Source organism: Brettanomyces nanus, chromosome 2, assembly GCF_011074865.1.
Source record: "Brettanomyces nanus chromosome 2, complete sequence".
NCBI classification, from domain to species: Eukaryota; Fungi; Ascomycota; class Pichiomycetes; order Pichiales; family Pichiaceae; genus Brettanomyces; species Brettanomyces nanus.
The window spans coordinates 989,545-1,009,706 of NC_052375.1; the positions used below are offsets into that span (position 1 = coordinate 989,545).

General features: G+C 41.2%; 11 protein-coding genes and 2 non-coding genes across 13 annotated transcripts; 5 read left to right on the forward strand and 8 right to left on the reverse strand.

The window, feature by feature from the left end:
* Positions 1-33: 33 nt before the first annotated feature.
* Positions 34-105, reverse strand: FOA43_002458. The gene has a single exon. It is a non-coding gene; the product is annotated as a tRNA-Gly (tRNA).
* A 903-nt stretch (positions 106-1,008) lies between these two features.
* FOA43_002459 lies at positions 1,009-1,080 on the reverse strand. Its single transcript has one exon. It is a non-coding gene; the product is annotated as a tRNA-Gly (tRNA).
* Positions 1,081-1,312: 232 nt separating this feature from the next.
* On the reverse strand, positions 1,313-2,521 carry FOA43_002460 (uncharacterized protein; the record flags this gene model as incomplete). The annotated part of the gene is made up of 1 exon (XM_038922754.1): positions 1,313-2,521. The coding sequence occupies one exon, from the start codon at positions 2,519-2,521 to the stop codon at positions 1,313-1,315; it is 1,209 nt and encodes a 402-aa protein (XP_038778682.1).
* Positions 2,522-3,202: 681 nt separating this feature from the next.
* FOA43_002461 (uncharacterized protein) lies at positions 3,203-4,072 on the reverse strand (the record flags this gene model as incomplete). Its single annotated transcript, XM_038922755.1, has 1 exon — positions 3,203-4,072. The coding sequence occupies one exon, from the start codon at positions 4,070-4,072 to the stop codon at positions 3,203-3,205; it is 870 nt and encodes a 289-aa protein (XP_038778683.1).
* A 1,022-nt stretch (positions 4,073-5,094) lies between these two features.
* FOA43_002462 (uncharacterized protein) lies at positions 5,095-6,093 on the reverse strand (the record flags this gene model as incomplete). The annotated part of the gene is made up of 1 exon (XM_038922756.1): positions 5,095-6,093. One exon carries the CDS (start codon positions 6,091-6,093, stop codon positions 5,095-5,097), a length of 999 nt encoding a protein of 332 aa, XP_038778684.1.
* A 660-nt stretch (positions 6,094-6,753) lies between these two features.
* Positions 6,754-7,179, forward strand: FOA43_002463 (uncharacterized protein; the record flags this gene model as incomplete). Its single annotated transcript, XM_038922757.1, has 1 exon — positions 6,754-7,179. One exon carries the CDS (start codon positions 6,754-6,756, stop codon positions 7,177-7,179), a length of 426 nt encoding a protein of 141 aa, XP_038778685.1.
* A 78-nt stretch (positions 7,180-7,257) lies between these two features.
* On the reverse strand, positions 7,258-8,232 carry FOA43_002464 (uncharacterized protein; the record flags this gene model as incomplete). Its single annotated transcript, XM_038922758.1, has 2 exons — positions 7,258-7,881; positions 8,227-8,232. The coding sequence occupies 2 exons, from the start codon at positions 8,230-8,232 to the stop codon at positions 7,258-7,260; spliced, it is 630 nt and encodes a 209-aa protein (XP_038778686.1).
* Positions 8,233-8,835: 603 nt separating this feature from the next.
* On the reverse strand, positions 8,836-9,699 carry PIC2 (Cu/Pi carrier; the record flags this gene model as incomplete). Its single annotated transcript, XM_038922759.1, has 1 exon — positions 8,836-9,699. The coding sequence occupies one exon, from the start codon at positions 9,697-9,699 to the stop codon at positions 8,836-8,838; it is 864 nt and encodes a 287-aa protein (XP_038778687.1).
* A 611-nt stretch (positions 9,700-10,310) lies between these two features.
* Positions 10,311-11,594, forward strand: FOA43_002466 (uncharacterized protein; the record flags this gene model as incomplete). The annotated part of the gene is made up of 1 exon (XM_038922760.1): positions 10,311-11,594. One exon carries the CDS (start codon positions 10,311-10,313, stop codon positions 11,592-11,594), a length of 1,284 nt encoding a protein of 427 aa, XP_038778688.1.
* Positions 11,595-11,694: 100 nt separating this feature from the next.
* On the forward strand, positions 11,695-14,031 carry FOA43_002467 (uncharacterized protein; the record flags this gene model as incomplete). Its single annotated transcript, XM_038922761.1, has 1 exon — positions 11,695-14,031. One exon carries the CDS (start codon positions 11,695-11,697, stop codon positions 14,029-14,031), a length of 2,337 nt encoding a protein of 778 aa, XP_038778689.1.
* A 40-nt stretch (positions 14,032-14,071) lies between these two features.
* On the reverse strand, positions 14,072-15,709 carry FOA43_002468 (uncharacterized protein; the record flags this gene model as incomplete). The annotated part of the gene is made up of 1 exon (XM_038922762.1): positions 14,072-15,709. The coding sequence occupies one exon, from the start codon at positions 15,707-15,709 to the stop codon at positions 14,072-14,074; it is 1,638 nt and encodes a 545-aa protein (XP_038778690.1).
* Positions 15,710-16,069: 360 nt separating this feature from the next.
* Positions 16,070-16,552, forward strand: FOA43_002469 (uncharacterized protein; the record flags this gene model as incomplete). Its single annotated transcript, XM_038922763.1, has 1 exon — positions 16,070-16,552. The coding sequence occupies one exon, from the start codon at positions 16,070-16,072 to the stop codon at positions 16,550-16,552; it is 483 nt and encodes a 160-aa protein (XP_038778691.1).
* Positions 16,553-16,745: 193 nt separating this feature from the next.
* On the forward strand, positions 16,746-20,057 carry FOA43_002470 (uncharacterized protein; the record flags this gene model as incomplete). The annotated part of the gene is made up of 1 exon (XM_038922764.1): positions 16,746-20,057. The coding sequence occupies one exon, from the start codon at positions 16,746-16,748 to the stop codon at positions 20,055-20,057; it is 3,312 nt and encodes a 1,103-aa protein (XP_038778692.1).
* Between the last annotated feature and the right edge of the window lie 105 nt (positions 20,058-20,162).

Below are 20,162 nucleotides of genomic sequence, written 5' to 3' on the forward strand. Positions count from 1 at the left end.
AAAAAGAACACATAATAAGACAGGTAAAAAAAGTGAGCGATCTGGGATTCGAACTCAGGTCACCTGCTTGGAAGGCAGGTATGATAACCACTACACTAATCGCTCTAATTATTTATGTAGATTGCTTTATTATTTTTTGATAAAGAATTCATGTCTATAATTCAGTAACAAAACCCTTTTACAACAATGGCGGTCAAAGGTTTTATTTGTTGCCAATATACTCAATTTCTTTTCATATTCAATAGCCTGTTTCAAATGGTGAGTGGTTTATTTTTGAGTTTAGTGCTAAGGCGACATGAGCAAATTTCGTGTAAAGAATTTGATGGTTCTAAAGATGCTTAAACACTCTAAAGGACTGGTTGTTCCTATCGACCCGAGACTAACGTCCTTCATTATCAGACCCTATTGAAAACAATATGGTTCGCTTGAAATATTCCTACTTTCATGTCTCGACTAAGCCTCTGAATCCTTTGTTTCTAGTGAACGCTTCGAGTCAACTGATATATATCTTCGACTGGATATAGACATTGAAGACTTTCCCTTACAGCAGATCACGAATAATGACTTAACATACTCCTTACTATGATTTTACTCTACTTGTTTATTTCCTTTTTTGCTATCTGAATCAGTTAATCAACTATTTTCACTACTAGTGGATTTTATGTTTGGAGGCGCTTCAGTTAGTAAGTAGTTTGTAGGGACAACCGTTATAGAACCCTAGGTCGTGAAAAGTGGATGTGCTGCAATTTGAAGTTCTTTTTCTCAGATTTATAGATATCGAAGAGTTTTAAGAAGTGAAAAACTTAGAGGGTGCTGTGTTCTTTAAGACATCTCGCAGTAGCATCCTATTGAGGATGATTAATATACGCATAATGATTCTACTTTTCATATTACAGGTTTACTTCCATTTTCATGCAGAACTTGATGTATCTCTCGTTTTCTACTCTCTCATGGCAATCCACAGAAAATTTAAGCAAGAAACCTGTTTGAAGTGCTATCAAAAAAATGTGAGCGATCTGGGATTCGAACTCAGGTCACCTGCTTGGAAGGCAGGTATGATAACCACTACACTAATCGCTCGTGGTACTGTAATTTTAGTCTCTTTATTTTACTTACCCTATGAATCATATGGTCAAATAATCTTCTTAGCATTCTTCTACCTTTGATCAATCCTTAGTAATAAGCAGTGAATTCTATCATGGTAAATAAAGGATCATCATCTTTTATATCGTCTATGAAATTTTGATTTCATTGTTTACAGCAAACATTTATTAAAGAGGAAACATGAATTTGGGATAAAATTAAAAGTTACTTAAAAACCCTCTCTTAGAACGCTCTCCAAATCTTCCAAAAGTTTTACATTCTCTTCTGGTGTACCAATAGTAACTCTAAGACAACCAGTACAGGCTAGCTCCTCTCCCCTGTATCTGACAACAACCTTTCTTTCAGTAGCCAACTTCCAATAGAGTTGATATGCCATTTTATTATCAGGAACACCGTCCTTATTCAACACTTGAACCAAAATGAAATTTGCATCCTCTCCACCAATATTTTTCCCTATACCCGGAATCTTAGAGAAAGCTTTTGAAACGAGGGACCTTTGTTCATTTATTTTCTGGCACGTTGCCTTCATTAGATCCAAGGCCTTCTTAGAGGTGGCCTTCATTGCTGCATGAGAAGCTCCCTTATTCAAACAATAAGGATCCCTAGTCGTGTTCAAAAGCATAGAAACCTCGGCAGTAGAGTAAGTAACACCAAGTCTGATACCTGCTAGGGCAAAGGATTTGGAGAAGGTTTGGAGCACCACCAAATTCTTATGCTTGTTGACAAGAACAGACATAGAAGAGCCAATAGGACAAAAGTCGATGTATGCTTCGTCAACAACGATTAAACCGTTCCAGGACATCTTTTCAACGGCATCGATAACCTGAAATATCAAGTCGTGTTTGATCATAGTGGCAGTAGGATTGCCAGGAGATGTGATGAAAACCAACTTAATGGAAGGGTCATCTTTGAGCCTGCTGATAATTCTATCAGGTTTAATTTGAAAAGTATTGAGGTCTAAGGGCTCGACCATCATTTCAACATCGTTAACAGCACAACACGTGTCATACATTGGATAAGTGGGAGGACATACTAAAACTTTTTCAACTCCTGGCTTACAGAAGCATCTGATAAGTAGATCAATTCCACCATCAGAACCAACACTAAGGCAAACATTGGCTGGGGTCAATAGTTCAGCTTTTACGTCACGCCCTATTTCCGGTTTGATAATGCTTTGGGGATTACAAGCTTCTGAGTTTCTGAACCCACAAAGTCTTTTTTTCAATGGAATTTGATGAGGGTCAGGATACCTGTTAAGCTCCAACTCCTTCTCTCTCACCGAGAACTCGGTGAAAGAAGGACCATAGGTGTTTTCGTTAGCATCTAAAAGAATACCTTCCTGGAAATCATCTCTAGCACATCTGTATGGCTCCAACGTGAGAATATTAGGTCTGGCGATACTGGTAATATCGAACATGGCGGCTAATTAAAAAGAACGAGCTATTCTCACTATGTTTAAGTTACCTATTTGGGAAATAATACGGATAAATTCAAAACAGAAATTGCCCCTCCTTTCAACCGGTACAATTGTTATAGCTACAACACTAACATGCATCAGACTCATCTAAACAGGAAATCAACCACCTTTTATACCTTAGCACCTTTCTCAAATCAGCATCGGACCACCATTTTATTTGGGCTGTCAGTTCCCTTTAGTGGATGATTCATGAGCTTTTTTTTCGCGAAAACCACTAACGGTGAGTGGAAGCTATTGATTTCTGTTAGTTGATAACCGTTGAGACGACCTGCATAACCGTCTGTACGACCGACCAATAGCAGCTCTACACACAATACAATTGCTACTGAGATACTACTTTTTCTTCAAAACTTTCTCAAATAGGTATTTTCAACGCGCTATTTGACCTTTCTAACTACATTATCTGATTGTTTACTCAAACTTGCGAACAGCACCTTTTTATTAATGTTAAATTATAAACTTTACCCTCAAATCATCGAATAAGTACTGTAATAACAGTTCAGATATTCAAATCTTCGTAGTAATTCATTTTTTTCTGCTTTTATGATCTTTTTTTCTATTTTTTTTTGGCTTTTCCAACTTTTTTTTGATAAAAAAAAAACGTAATGCTTCAAAACCAAACTAAGGATTCAAAGTAAACGACGGCTGTTGCTGCTGTAGAAGTTGTTGCTTTAAGTTTTCAACCTCTGCTCTCAAATTCTCGTTCTCTTTAACAAGATTCTCACACTTATCCTCTAACTGAACCATTCTCTTCATCTTTCTAGCACGAGATCTCCTTGCAGCCTCAGTGTTCTTAGCTCTCTTCAGAGAGGTTAGGTCATGGCCTTGAGGAACAACTGGGGAAAGAGGAATATTTCTCTGCTTTCTGGTGTAAGCAACACATCCAAACTTGTCCAGCTTGGTCTTCTTAGCGCTAGAATCAGGGTGAGAAGGTGAAGAAACTGAAGGGTCTGAGTGTGATCTCTTACCTGGAACAGACTTAGATCTGGTCTCAGTTCCAACATAATCAACCGGTTCGGACTTGACAGATGCAGGGGAGGCTGAAGTTGAAACAGAAGCTGGCTCACCTAATAGGGCAAGTAGCTCTGCATCAGTATCAGCACCAATTTGCTGGTCATTCTGGTCTGAAGATTGTTGGAATAAAGGTTCCCAGGTAGGCATTTCAGAGGTGAGCTCAAGCATTGGAGAGTTTGAGGACAATGCAGTGGAAGGATCAAAGATAGAATCCATGACCGATGCGTGTACTTCTAATGGAGACAAAGTACCTGCAATGGAAGCAGAAGGAACAGAACTAGCACGAGGTTCAACCTCAAGATGCTGTTCATTCTGGTTTGATGACTCTCCGAATGCTGAGCGGAACAAATCCTCTAAAGGATCGTCAACTAAAGCCTTATTATTGGCAGCAGCAGTGGCAGTGGCAACAGACGACACCAAGAGGTCGTTGGAAGAGGCAGCAGAAATACTGCTAAAAACAGATTCACCTAGTAACATATTTTCAAACAATGCGGTGGTATTCTTTCTTATTGGGCTAATCTTTTCTTGATAAATTGGGGGAAATTTGGTATAATTTGCGGGGCTTGATAACCTATTCGTGAGGAATGGATAATAACTAAGGGGACGCCATAATGGACGATCGACATTTTTTGGTAAACTTATTTCAGAACATCATTTTGTTAAAAAATTGATAAAAAAAACCGAAAGGGATTTCTTTGGAGGAAACACTTTTAATTAATTGATCTATTTGTAAATTCGGTTTTGTTGACTAAGAACTTTTTCTTTATAAGAAAAAGGGGGGTTGATTTGACTCTCTGGGGGGATGTGTTTAGGCACACATTTTAATACACACTAATTGTACACTTGAGTATTGGGGTGTTTAAAAATGGGTGAAAATCGCGATCGATAAGTATCGAGTAAGTAAGAGAGAAAGTTGGTGTTTTGTAGTCTTTTGAAACGTAGAAGAAAAAAGATCAATATATGCGAACACGCTTAATTTTTCAAATGTGCGAATCGCCATCGTTTTATATTTTTTTCATGAAAAATTAAAAAAAAAATTTAGAATATGGAGATGAATTTTCTTCATTCTTTTTCTTAGAGGTGTCCGGGCCGGAGTCAGGAGTAAATATTAGCGGCTTGGTAACTGTAGCCGTTTGAGATAAGGGGGTCGGTTAAAAACTTGATTTGACAACACAAGCCAGTGTGAACTCAAATAGTGCTGGTATATGCTGGTATATGCTGGTATATGCCACAAGGTGAAATTTTCAAGATCTCCAGATTTCCTAGAACCTCTTCGATGGGCCAGCCCTGAAAAAAACCTCGAGGTCGCCAGCCCTCAAATAGGTGCGCTTAATGGAAATTTACCTAATTAGGCAGAGAGTATATTATAGTATGGAGACCGTAGAATCAAGAATTTTTTGAACTTTAAACTGTATATTCAAGTTTAAGATAGAGCAAATACAGTGACAATAATTTCTCGAAAGGAGACATACTCTTTACATAAAAATTCACTCGCATGTTTAAACTTCCAAGAAGTGCTCTGCCATTTCATTATATCTCCATCCTTTAACCTCGATTCCTTCAATTCCCTTATTCAATTCATCAAACTCTTCATCGGTCAATTCAATCACCTCCAAGTTCTCCTTCATTCTTAGGACAGTAGAAGCAGACGGAATAGGAATATATGTAGCGTATTTTTCGGGAAATTGGTTATGCTTTCTTATCCATGCAAGTGCAATCTGAGCTTCAGTAACATTCTTCTTCTTTGCCATCTTTCCAACCAATTCCACTAAGGAAAAGTTAGCTTTCAATATCTCATCACTGTTAAAACGACCAAGATACCTTCTGATATCCCCTTGGGGAATATCGGACATGGATTTGACGGTACCAGTCAAGTAACCTCTTCCCAAAGGAGAATAAGCCACAATTGGAATACCCAAATCTCTACATGCGTCATTGACTCCATCGTGAAGAATGGTAGTGCTCATCATTGAGAACTCTTCCTCAACATAACTGATATGAGGAAAAACCTTATAGGCTCTTCTAATAGAGTCTGCACTAACTTCAGACAACGCAATACCTCCAATTTTACCTGAATTAACTAAAGAAACCAAATTCGTAATAGTTTCCTCAATTGGATGAACCAAATCCAATCTGGCAGGTTCAAAAAGATCGAGTTTACCATCGGGGAAGAAAGAGCAGATGTTTTCCACCGATTCGACTAAGTATTCCTTAGAATTGTCAGGCATCATGGTATCCAAACGACACGAGCCTTTAACACAGATGGTCATTCTGGCTCTATTTTCAGGATACTTTTCGAAATAAGCTTTCAATAACTTCAAACCAGCAACTTTATCATCATTGTTTCCATAAAATTCTCCGGAGTTGAAGAAAGTAACACCTTGATCAAGTGCATAATTGATGACGTCAAAGCATTGCTGTTGACTCAATGGGGTAGGTCTCCAAGTTAAAGACATGAGTCCATAACCAGTTGGTCCTTTAACAGTGACGTAAGACATAATTGGATGAGGGACAGAAGTACAAATAAGAGTCTTTTCCAAATTCTTGCGATGCCCCAGTTTTTATAGAGCAATGGAAGAGGAAATAAGGTTTTATCTCCGCAGCGGCGTTAATCGGGTTTCGATAAAAGTGTAGCTTGGCTTTTGTTCAGTGATGGAGATAAGAGAAGCTCCGAGGATGGAAGAAGACGAAGGCAAACAATTCATGAAGTATCGTTCTAATAATCAAGAGACAATTGCTAAATCCTTAGTCTAATGGTTGAGCCATTCGACATGATGCTCGATTGGGAAGTAGTTTGTACACAGCCCGGTCAAAAAATTTTCAGATTTTTCAGATTTTTTTCAGATTTTTCAGATTTGAACATGATAGGAATATGGTTGTTCATTGTAAATATGAGTGATTTGAAGGGTACAGAAGCTATAAATAGCAGAAAGAGAAAACTGGATAGCGAGTCTAAACAGAATGACGGTGATGATGACACAAAAGAAAATGAAGAGGAAGACAATGGCATAGGATCGTTATCAGGAGATGAAGCAGATCTATCGTCAGACCAAGAAATCTCACAAATTGGACACCAAATGGAAGAGAAAAAGCGGATGCAACGAAGGAATAAAAGAAGTCGTGAAAATGATGATGGGTCGGAATCGTTTTCAAATGCCATGAACGCACTTTTAGATACTCATTTGAAAGCACATGATAGAAAAGATCCTATTTTGGCAAAGTCTAAAGGCCAGTTTAAGAAGCTAGAAAGCGATAAACTTGAAGTCAAGGCTAAAAAGCTTCTTTTGGCAAAGAAGAAGAAGCTATTAAATAAAAATCGAAAGAAAGATTTAATACCATCAGGAGAAGATGGAGAGGCAGCCAAAGAAGCATTAACTAAGGAGAGAAAGCTGAGAAAAGTGGCCCAAAGAGGTGTGATTAAGTTGTTTAATGCAATTTTGGTTTCACAGACACAATCCGAAGCTACTTCCAGGGCTTTGAACAATAGCAGGGGATATGTTAGTAGTAGTAAGAAGCAAGAAGCTGTTGCTGAAGTCTCTAAAGAGAGGTTTTTAGATATGGTTCAAGCCGCGGGTAAGAAATAAGCAGCTCACTAGATTTAAATAATGTTAGGATTTGGTTTAGATATAAATAACAGGACACACAGTCAGACGGACACTCATTCACTTCTTTCCAACGAGCTCCTCGTAAACCCTATTGACACTCTTAGTAACGGCAGACTTGGAAGCATTCCAGTCACTTTGAATGGTTTTCCATGGAACCTTCTTGAATAAACTTTGCTTGTTAGTTAACAAGTCTTCATTCTTCAAAGTGTTGGCTAACTGTTTAACACGATCATCTACTTGCTTCTCTGTGGCAACTGGTAACCTCTCAAGATACTGGACAAGATAATCCGCTTCTCTAATTTCATTAAGTCCCACCTGCTTGAATCTATCAGGTGATCCTTCCTTCATATAGACCTCAGCAGAATGCCTTCTATCTTTGATCATCTCATTGAGTAGATCATATAGCTTAAATTCGTCCTGCAACTGATCTCTGCTATCAATCTCCATGTTCTTCACCTCCGTCAATATACTTCTAATAACATTTTTTTCCAAGGGATCAGCCTTCATTCTAATATTATGCTTGAGGTCGTCTCTTAAAGACTTCATCAATTCATCATAAGCGGGAGTAGTGGAAGCCCAGCGGATGGACATGCGACTGGCCCTGGCAGAGTTTCTGACAGTGCTTCTGGCAGCACCTCTGGCAATTGTCGATTTTCCAGCAGACAAAAAAGCTCTAAACATCTTGATTAGAATCTATCTTTAAGCAGTAGTGACATGAATATTCGTCCAAGTTGTCGTCTTTATCGGTTGGTCCCGGTGGATCCCGGTGGATCCCGGTGGAGAAAAGATTTTCAGACTCGGCTAAATGCTTTATCTCCCCTTTGATTCGTGCCGCTGAATAACTGAGAGCTGCATGTGGCTGAGTATTTGGATTCATCTGAGTCCTGTGGCTGCTACGCAGCCCGGTACCAGTTCCCGGTAGTAAGCTCCAGATTGCTAATCACCACAACCACCATCTTCTTCTTTACTTCCTAGTTTAACTCTCAATGGCGATGGTTGCTATAACTTCGTCATCGATGTCATCACTTCCATCTCCGGTGTCATCTCTTCCGTCCCCGGCATCTCTTCCGTCCCCGGCGTCGTGGCTGTCTTCGTTACCCACACAAACCTCTTCTGCCCCAGCTTCCTCTATTAAAAGAAGCCAGGTCTTTCTGCATCGATCCAAAAATGACGCTTGGATGATTATTCACAATAAAGTATATGACGTGACTTCCATATTACACGTTCACCCCGGTGGTGTGGAGTGCCTATTTGACTGCGTTGGTTTGGACGGTACAGCCAATTTCGACGATGTAGGCCACAGCGAGGTGGCCTGGCAGATGCTACGGCCTTATTATATCGGCGTTTTGGACAGATCCGAGTGGAAATCTCCGCTGACTCGTTCTCGATCTCAACCCCACATCTCATCCACGTTGACAGTTGTTGATTCGGACGCATTCCATATTCCAAAGAGAACGAATCAAGAGATTCTTATTAGCATTTCAACCAACTTGTTCACATTTCTAGCGCTTCTTGCGTTGGCCCTACTCGTTTACTTGCAGACTAGGAAGTGGCCTTACACTACATAATATTCCTTCCCTCTTTATAGACTCAACATCTCATAAATCTTCTTACTTACAGAATATATAGGTTGATTCAATCACCAGTAGTTGGGAAACCAGAGTAAACCTTAAAGGAGTCGTACAACAACCATTGGCATCCAGTTAAGGTACCAATCATGATGATTCTGACTCCCAATCCATTCCAGAGACCGTTAAAGCCAATAACCTTATAGATTCTCTTGACAGCAGTACCAATGGACTCGCCTGGTCTGGTGTCATTGTTAACCTTAGAAACCATAACATCAGCAGGATGAGAGACAATAGCACAGAAAATACCAGCGATGTAACCACCGAGGAAAGAAACACCGGTCTGCTGCAATTTAGTATACTCATCCTTTGGCTTGGACAAACCAGAGTAGATCAAAGAGACAATTTTCTCAAAAGTGGTGAATTTGACCATTGTATAAGGAATTTGTCTGAACCACAATGGAACCAATCCGGAGTACATATTCTTGTACAAGTCCTTTGGAAGAGCTGGAGGAAGAGTAGTTTGTGTTTTAACCTTCATAGCTTCAAATGGACATAAGGCCAAATCGGCCAAAAACTCGGCACCTGCAGAAGCAGCCAAATAGACACCGACACCGGAAGTTCCGGTAAAGTCACTGAACTTCTTCTTGAAGAGCTCATAGAATCCGTACTTACAGGTACCTTGCAAACCATAACCGATGAATGTTGGAACAAAACCGGTGTAAAGAGTGGAAAAACCTTCGTTTCTAACGATCGATTTGATACCACTCCAGTTACCCTTGTACAAAGATGAGTCAACCTGAAGTCTACACTTAACTAAATCCAATGGTAAAACCAACGAATGGGTTGGAGCACATGCAATGAATCCACCCAAAGCACAGCTCAAGAAATACTCACGCGAGTATAGTTCAATTTTGCGGTCCGAAGGCATCTTTGAAGAATAGGGGGAAGAAAAAGGGAGTCAAACGGAAGAGAAAAGGGAAGAAGAGGAAAGAAAAGGGAAAGAAAAAGGGATAAAAAAAGGGATAAAAAAAATGGGGAAATAAAAATGGGGAACAACAATTAGAAAAAAGAGCGAAGCCAATTGAGATTCAGCGTCGGATTCGGATAAAAATTTTCGCGGGAATGAGATCTGGAGAAGGTGGTGGGGGGAGGAGACGGGAAGCGGGAGACGGGAAGGGGGAGGAGACGGGAAGCGGGAGACGGGAAGGGGGAGACGCAGACGGAAGGTAAGCGAAATGGGTTCCTGGTGGACGTTTGATCTCTCTTTGGTAAGCGAAACGGGTTTCTGGGATGTTTGATCTCTTTTTGGTAAGCTAAATGGGTCTGGTGGGACGTTCGATCTCTTTGATTGCCTGGTGAAACGTCCTCCAATCGAAACACGGCTATTCGCGCGTTCATTGTCGGCAATTTCTGATCCCAGCAATCATCACGTGACACCACTGCACACACCAAGGATCACATGACAAGGAGGCTGAGGAATAGATTCGACTTCTTCTTGGCTAAGTTACCAAATCAAATCACTGTTTCCTTATCGAAGATATGCAATTCCATACAAAAACAGTGGGTTGGTTGGATTCCACGGGAAGTTATCATCTCAATCAGATTCTTCTACAGAATCGAAATGGTCCTTGCTTTATTATCTCATTTATCAATACGCTTATCTTAAGTCTTGAGTTGAAGGAAGACCAAGATTGGCATACAGTTAAATCGAAAAATCAGAGACATAAGAAACAGTCGATCCAATCTTCTGTTACAGCTCAAAATTCACTGGTTACAGAGTCAGATTTACGATCTTTGAAGGAGTTGATTTCATCGAAGAATTTAGTTAGTTTAGATTCTTTATTATATGAAGTTTCCAATCTGCTTCTAGAAGTGGCAAATGAAGGAGAAGAACGTATTGATTTAAGCGATATTCTTAATGTTTTACCACTACTTAGTACAGGACTCAATGTAAATTTGAAGTTTGATCAACCAATAGTGACGGATTTTGAGGAAGAAACTAAGGCTGTAACACAATTGATGGATTTTTTCGGACTTAAGATGATCCATGGTTTTTTAATGGATGATGGAAAAGAGAAGTTAGGCTCAGAAGTAGCCTTCGATAAGGCTCAGGAATTTATGGTCAAGATACTTGATAAGTATCCCGAGTTGAAAGAAGATGATACAAACCCTGAAGTTGTCAAGTATTTCACCTTAAAGAGGTTTTTTGAGGATAATCGAACTCAGTTGACAAAACAAGGATTGAAACAACTTGAAGGAACATCATCAGTATTGAGAAATAACGAGTTCGCGATATTCTTCAGGAACGACCATTTCAATACCATTTACAAGAAGGAAAATAAGCTATATACTCTGGTTAGTGATGAGGGTTATAAGGATGAAAGTGAGGTTGTTTGGCAGATGCTAGGGGATGTGAAAGGTGATGAAGATGACTTTTTAACTGGCAATTTTACCAAGCCTGAAGTACAGGAGACTAAGCGGACAAATGAAGGTGCAGAGGGTGCGCCCGGTGCAGAAGGTGCAGAAGGTGCATTTTCCGCGGGGGCATTTTCCGCGGGGGCATTTTCCGCGGGAGCAGTTTCCGCGGAAGATCCATTTTCCGTAGAAGATGAGATTTTAGCGAAGCAACTACAGCAGGAGGAAGATGCACAAATATCTAGAACTTTACAGAACGAGTTTGATAAGGAGGCTGATGACAGGGGGAAAAAGAAGAAGAGAAAGAGGAAGCAGAAGCAGGACTCAAGGAAGCAGAACTCGAGGAAGCCAGATTCCAAAGAACAAGATCCCAAAGACAACCCCAAAGATGGTTGCACTATATGCTGAAAAATTGACCCTCGAATCCGATTTCGCGCGATCGCTCTTTATATACTGTACTACTACTACTACCTCCTTCTTATAGTAATCGATACTTTTTGTGTGCAGGATGTTCACGGTATTCAAGACTTCGGGAATAGAAGGAAGTTATTCTGTTTCTTCAAATCCCCTATTTGTTTGTGATGACTGCTGGACAATATATCCTGCCAAGCATAGAACTACTAAGAAGAAGGCTTCTGTATGGCAGTTCAATAAACGAGATTATGAGAGTCGACTAGCCCACGATGGTGTGATAAATCGTTCCAACAGAGATCTTGTGATGTCCGATATCTACAGTAACTTGAAGAAATACATCTCCAACCTTTCCAAACTCAAGCATCCCAACTTCCTTACGGTGATCGAACCACTTGAAGACCACAAGAATAGACTACTCTTCGTCACTGAATATGTCGTCAATAGTCTTGTCACCTTGGATAAATCCACCCTTGATGAAATTATAGTTACAAAAGGTCTACTTCAGGTTGCTACCGGACTTAAGTTCCTCCATCAAAGCATCTCAACTGTGCATCTCAACATAAACCCGAATTCTATTCTTCTCACCGAGAACTTTGACTGGAAAATCTCCGGACTTCAATTTATAAGGGCCTTGGTGAATGATACAGTGGCCGAGAAGTTTGTTGATCCTCAGGATTCACGAATGCCGCAGTTTCTAAGCCTTGACTTCAGATTCTGCTCTCCAAACTTACTTCTGAATCATAATGTTGATTACATAGACGACTTGTTTTCATTGGCCTGTCTAATCTTCTATCTATTCGACGATGGGTCGTCTCTTATTAGGTGCGATAGTTCAAGTCTTTTGGATTATGAGCGTTCGTTCAATCGGATAAAACAGCTTCTATCCTCTGTTCAATCTACTGGCAACCTTGATCATCCGTTCTTTCAGAGAATACCCACCAATTACAAGCAGGTGTTTTTTTCGTTGATTCAGAAGACCCAACAGTCCAATAAAGACGTCATACAGCTCCACAAACCGTTTAGTGTAGACGATTTCATCAATTCCTCGATCTTTAACAACGATCTTATTAGAATTCTCAACGTTGTCGACGAATTCCAGGCTCTTCCTAATTCTGACAGAGTTCAATTCTTGTCAGGACTTCGAAATCAGATCAACAGCTTCCCTAAGGCTCTACTTATCAATAAGTTTATCCCCATTCTTTGCCAGGCTGTTGATCCTTATTTGGAAACCGCCAAGAAACTTCAGACTGACGATGAACAGATCATTTCTCTAAGCATCGAGAATTTACTTCTATTGAGTAAGACATTGTCCCAGCTCACCTTCACCGATAAGGTGTTTCCGGTGCTAAATCGTTGCCTAGAATCATTGGATCTGAACTCCGTTAAGTCCTTGATAATTACTCATTTGGACATTGTCAAGTCGAAACTTGGTGTTACCGATCCTCATCAAGGCATGAAATCAAAGCACTATCAGAACTTTCAAAAGTTGCTTCTGCAGCTTTTTGATAAATCGATCTCACATGGCTCAAGTGCTCTTCCATCCTCTATAAAGCTTCAGGAAACTCTTTTGGATAACTTGAAGATGTTTTTGGACTACCAATCGTACTCTACTATTACTAATAGGCTGTTTCCAGCCATCAGTGACTTGTTTAGTACTACTACTTCCCTTAAAGTGAAAGTCCTAACTATTCAAGCATTTATCTTGATGATCAATGGAATGGAGGAGAAAAACTTGGATAACTATATCATTATAGAAAAGATATTACCATTGATTCGAAAGACCCAAGAATCGAATCTTAAGAATGCTGATTTGCTTGCCAACCTGGTGAAATTGTATGTGCATCTCTTCAGAAAGTTACGAGCTGCTACCGGAAAGCTTTCTATTGGTGGCAACGAGGTTCAAGTCAGCGATTTGATTTTGGAGGGGGTCTATTTCGAGGTTTGGAAGCTATCTAAATTTGTAATGGCCGGAGACGAATTGAAGGAGATTTTTCGGTTGCTTACAGAGATCGACGGGTATTTGAGAGGGTTGATAAAGGTAAGAGTAGGAAGTATTCCCCAGATCAAGCAGGCGCTGCAGGAGCCGCAGGAGCCGCAGGAGACGCTGCAAACGCTGCAAACGCTGCAAACGCTGCAAACGCTGGAGCCCAGAACGCCAGCACACAGAACGCCCAAAATGGCTCCTCTTCACCTTGAAAAAACACCAAATGTACGCTTTGGTGCCACTACCAACGCCTCATCCTTTCATCCAATCATAAAAGCACCTCAAGGGACATCTTTCATGCAGCCAATGAAAGCCACTAGAATTGGTTCTTCTGTTACACCACCTACCCTTTCGTCTAATATAGACTGGAAAGCCAATGGGAACAATAACTCACTTTTCCAACCTATCAAACCGACGAAAAAGCTCTATAATGGACTCTCTAGATAATTTTAATAGTAAATAAATAAATGCTAAACGTAGCAACCAACTAGCTGCCCACCTGAGCAACCTTCTTCTCATAAATGTTTCTTCCCTCAATGTCTTCCATTTTCATGCTCTTTAGACAGTCCCTGAATATACTCACCTGCTTTCCCACGTCGTCCATCTTCAAAAGCACCTTTTCGTTTCCGTGAACAAACCCATATATCGAATACTTGAGGCCTGTTTCTTCACAAAAGTTTAAGACGTATTTCTGGGCCTTTCTAAGGTTATGACGAGGCAATCTAGGGAATAAATGGTGAATGGCCTGGTACTGCAAACCTCCATGAAAGAAATCAAACCATTCAGGACAACTAACATCCATACTAGTACGTAATTGACGTGATGCAAATGTCTCTGAAGTGCCGAGATCAGAAGTAGACATGGCAAAGTGAGAAAGAGTAATCTGAACGTGAACAATCATAGTGGAAATATGCGACACCATAATATATTGAAATTTGGCCCATCTGGAAGGTAGTGCACCACAGACCAAGTAGAAGAACCAATAGCAGAAGAAGAAAAGTCCAGCAAATTCAAACCATCTAAACCAAGCACCTTTACCCTTTCTTGGACCCTGACCCTTGATCAAATACTCGAGTGAAAGTCTATACAAGTTAAATCTTCCAAAGCTGAGAATTGGATAGTACAGATAGCTTTGAATTGGAATGAGTTTTTGCGCAAACCTATCAAACCAAAGAAATCTCTCATAGTAAGTAGAGAAGAGATTACCAAAGAGTCTTGAACTGACGCAAAAGAAAGGAAGATGTTGAATGTCAGGATCGTGAACTGGATCGTTGGTTACCAAATGATGGACATTGTGATTGCGTTTCCACCAGCCGAGAGATAGACCACCAATCCAGTCTGCGATGATAGTACCGATAATATTATCGATCTGATAATCATGAGTAATAGCTAAATGACCTGCATCATGAGCTACAAAGACAAGTTGCTGCCAGAAAAAGCCCAAAAACACAGCACTAAGGAAATAGTGTTCAGTTTTGAAGAAAATAAGAACATACATGAGTAATGTAAAGTTGATGCAGAATTGTTTGAAGTATTCGATGTATTGACAGTCAAACAGACCCTGTTTAACCAAGGTATCGTGAAGTTCATTGTATTTCAGAGAGATAAACCATTGGGTATCATAATCTAATGAAGGTATACTGTCCAAATCCTTTTGAACCAACCTATTGTCGAAATTATTGACCACTACCTCTGGATCTCTAATAGGGTTTGTAGAAGAAGACTGTACTATTGGACACAATTCGGACATGCCCGATTTAGGGATGATTCCCTGGGGCATCTTCGGTTTGATGGTAACCTTCATTTCACCTGACATCAATTTATCCGTCTGTAATTTTTCCTTGTGCGTACTGTAGATACCACCTTGAATAGGAGGTAAAAGGTTGATCCAACGGTGATCGATGACACCAATACTGAACCTTTTGAAGTGCGAAATAGTCTCTGGTGAATGATACGAGTCCATTTCATCCATTGCATCACGTCCAACAAAATGATGGATAGCCTTATCTCCACCAGGGTGTTTTTCCAGCCAATGGTCCAGCTTGAGTACGTATTTGCCATAGATAACTATAGTATGGCCATCAGCTATCATCTGTTCGATCTCATCAACACTATAAACTCTCATTCGTTGAACCTGGTCAATTTTACTATCTTCGGGGCTATCCACTATGGAGGAGGGGGAGGTGGAAGTGGAGGAGGTGGAAGTGGAGGAGGTGGAAGTGGAGGAGGGGGAAGTAGATGAGGCTGAGGCTGAGGCTGAGGCTGAAGAACTGTCATTAAGAGGGCTCAACGATCTATCGATATCAATGATAGGTGGGTCAAACCTACTAATATGACCGCTGATATTGAATTGCTTCTCAACAATTGGTGACATCAAAAGAATCACAGATTGTAAGGAAAAGGAAAGAAGTAGGAACAAGGATCAGCCTAAAATCAGATGATGTGATTTGATGTAATGAATAATTGCACCGCCACATTAAAAAAGATGGGACGTGAGGCAAATGAGAATGAAGAGAAAGGAGACAATACTGCTTTGCTTGATGATGATACCTACTTCTTTGTGCTAAGTCTGGCTCTAGTGATGGCCATCTATAAAAAATCATCAAAGAATAAACAGCGATATTTTAGCAATGATCTAAAGGCATTACTATATGCTTTTGGAGATTCGGCTGCACCTAATGCAGAGACCATACAAACACTGGAAGATGTGCTTACCTCATATTTAATAGATGTTCTCATGGAAGCCAATAAAGTGCGACAAATTCAGAAACGAACCAAGTTAAAGGTGGATGATATCGAATTTGCATTACGTAAGGATGCTGTGAAACTCGGAAGAGTATATGATTTACAGGAGATGGATAAACAGATTACTATGGCCAAAAAGATGTTCGATGAGGAAGCTGAAAAGCCTGAAAGGGACGAAGGAAAGAGAAAGAAACGGAAGAGGGCTGCTGAAGAGAGTAGCTGAGTTGTTTAACGTATTTAATGGTTTCCCATATGGGACAATAGATTTTCCGGATACATCGTTCCATTTAGGGAATCGAATGGCGATCGACTCACACTTAGGGAAATTTTTTCCCTCACACGAACCTGGTCCTTTATCGTAACTTATAGAGAGAAGATCTTTTTTTTTGTGTTTCCGATTAAAGGGTAGATATCCGATGTCCGATAACGATAAGGATACGAGGGAAGATAAAGCTAGGGATGAGGGGCAGGCGAAACTTGGTGGGGGGCCAGCGAAACTTGATGGGGGGCCAGCGAAACTTGATGGGGAGCCAGCGAAACTTGATGGGGAGCCGGCGAAACTTGACGAGAGGCCCCCGGAGGAGACCCCAGAAGAACTCCAAGAGGTTTCTCAGCCTCTCCGCAAGAAGCCAAAGCGAACAAAGACATTTAACGGTTGTTATACATGTCGAAGAAGGAAAATAGCATGCGACTTGGGAAGACCCACCTGTATGAAGTGTCGAAAGAGTGGTTACGTGTGTGAGGGATATGATGTTAAGCTCAGATGGTCTCAGCCAATCAAATTTGACAAATACGGCAGTCAGTTACCTGGGATCTTCAACCAGGAAACGAAATATTGCCAACGCCGGGCCATTGCATTTGTCAAGTATTCGGATAAAGATGCCTACCATCTATATGATGAGATGGATCGTGATTTGGCCTCTCTTCACAACAGGCACATGCCGGACATGGCCAATTTCACTGTGATCACGGGTCATTTTGGGGTGTTTCGTGGTGAGCCATATAGGGGAAAGAAAATGTCTCGAGCTGTCACTGTAGAGACAGTTCCCCGTTCTCGTTCTGCATCACGTGCTTCTCTTAGGACACCAGCCACACCTTCATCTGTGGCGAGTGCATCTTCTACAGCCAACGGCTCTTCTCTGATGATGTCCGAAAGTGATTCTATACGGCAGAATCGGCAGATTCAACAGGCCCAGCATCCTCAGCCGCGTCTAGGTGCTTCCTACTTTCCTGCCGTGGTTTCCGGAAGCTACCAGACTCAAGGAAGCTTGGAAAGGGCTGGAAATCCTGGTAACGAGTGGCTCAGTACGGAGCTTTTGGATGCTGCTCTTCTCACGGCTTCGGCCATCAATGGAGATACACATTTCCTTGATATGTTCAAGCCTGATGATCTAGACGGAGTCTATGGCGGTGTAAATTCCACAACGGCCAATTCTAATGTTAATACGTCATCATCTCTGCTTGCTCCAGGCCAGGGAAGCTTTGTTACTCCGAGATCCGGCGCTATGTCTGCCATGGCTGCTAACATGGGTGGTGCAGGTGGTGTAGGCGGTGCAGGTGGTGCAGGTGGCTTTACTAATGCTGATAATACAAACCCCAGCGGAGCCACTGGCCCCACTGGCATTACAGATGCATACGACACTGTCTCAGATAATATGCTTCATCTTCTTTTCCAAGGCCGTGATACAAACAGACCGGATGAGGATGCAATAAGCGAATCAACTACACACAGTAATGGCACCTCTACGCTGATAGGAGCCAATGAAAGCACAACTCCAGCGGATGCCACTAATACAAATAACAAGTTTTCCCGCTCAGACAAGCCGATTTCCAACAATCTCATAGGCATCCACGCAGGAAACGGTGCGAAGATGCCCAAGACCATCATGGAGATCCTGAGCACTACTCCATTACCTAAATCTCTTGCTATAGACCAGTTTGGAATTCCTACAACATCATTAAATGTCCATCCAATGACCAGATACTTGCTTAACTACTATATCGAAGATGTGGCTGACATGATGACGGTGATCCCACTTCCCAAAAACCCCTGGAAGTTTATATATTTTCCACGGGCTCTCATGGCTGTAGGAGAGCTCTCTGCGTTGGGCCGAACTTCCAACGCAAGAAACGGCCTACTTAATGCTCTTTTGGCTGTTTCTGCGTTCAATTTGCAAAGTAAATTTGTTCGAGGCTCAGATGAAATGAAATACTATGTGAATTTGGGTATCCAGTTGCGTCAGCAGGCTACCAACTTCCTCAATAAGTGTCTCCAAGAAGACGTTCTTAGACAGAAGTACAAGGACGTTCTTGTAGCCGTTCTTTCTATGGTCACCATTGATGTTGTTTGGGGTACCATGTCCGCTTGCAAGATTCATTTGGATCATTGTGAGAAGATCATCGAAAAGAAGATGAAGGTGAAGAAGAAGCTTTCTTCCAAAGCCATAATACTTCATAGAATCTTTTCTTCTTTGAAGTTGATCCAGGACTCCACCTGTATCGACAACATTTCTCTGAATGAGATTTTCTTAAACGAGAAGAACTACAAGAGCTTCCTCATGGGTGCCAAGCCGACGCCAGAACAACTTGAGAAATACTTCAACAACCATTTCAGGGACATGTTTAGGGGAAGTAGGCTTCGTCGGTTATTTGCAAGGTCCATTCATGGTCGAAAAGAAAAGAGAGGAGAGTCGTCGTCTCTATCAGCATCAGCGTCGTCGTTTGATGATGTATTCAAGCAGAAATCACCTTCAACTTCTCCTGTGTCTGTTCGAAGAGGAACTTACAATGAACGCATTGCCGATAATGGTAAAGTGAGAATTGAGTACATTATGAATAACGAAGAGGATATGGATACCGTGGGAAGTCATAGGACTCGAGACGATTCATCCACGATGGACAAGGGAATTCCTGCATTCATCGATATCACTCGATCGAGCTTTCAGCCGTCTAAGAATAAGTTAGATGATAAGGTAGTTTCTTCAGATGCTATCTATGGATTGCCAAACTCTCTTATTCTTATGTTCAGTGAGGTGGTTCATTTAGCCAAGTTTAAGCGGTATCGTAGTGAAAATAAGCTTGATATGCCACTTTTCTTCAATGAATTGGCTGCTCAGCTCGAATTCAAGCTTCTTACGTGGAAATTGGAGTGGAAATTGACCAAATATGACGATATTAAGCGGGAAAAGAATAAGTCAGGTTCAGACTCTGATACAGACTCTGATACGGAAGCTGAGGCTGAGACTGAGGCTGAGACAGAGACAGGAGCAGAGACAGGAGCAGAAACTGAAGGCTCCAAGCATCATAAAAACTTCATCTCACCAAGACATGAAGGAATATATCATCATGTGATGTCGTTCTATTACGGGCTTATTATATATTTTTACCGTTTTGTCGAGGACGTTAATCCGATGTATCTGCAGGACCGCATCGAAAAGGTGTTACATCATTTGAATGCGATTCAGGACATCCTCGAAAAACATCCGGAAACTTCCTACATTATCCCGTTATTCTGGCAGGGGTTTATCGCTGGAAGTGAAGCTATGACCCTGTATCTACAAAACGGATTTAATCTCTGGGGACAGCATATAGCACAGACAGGTATAGGAACCTACTGGAACGCTAGGCAGATTATGCTGGAGATCTGGCGACGCAAGAATCACAATGTGAAGAACAGCTCGTGGGTAGATGTTCTGCGGGATTGGAAGACGAATGTTATGTTGACGTAGTGTATTTAATTAGTAATGTATGATAGGAAGAAGCCAGGTGGCATGTAGGGGTAAGACGCTTGTGCCCGGTGGCCGCAACGCCCTGTGGCAGCAACGCCCGGTGGC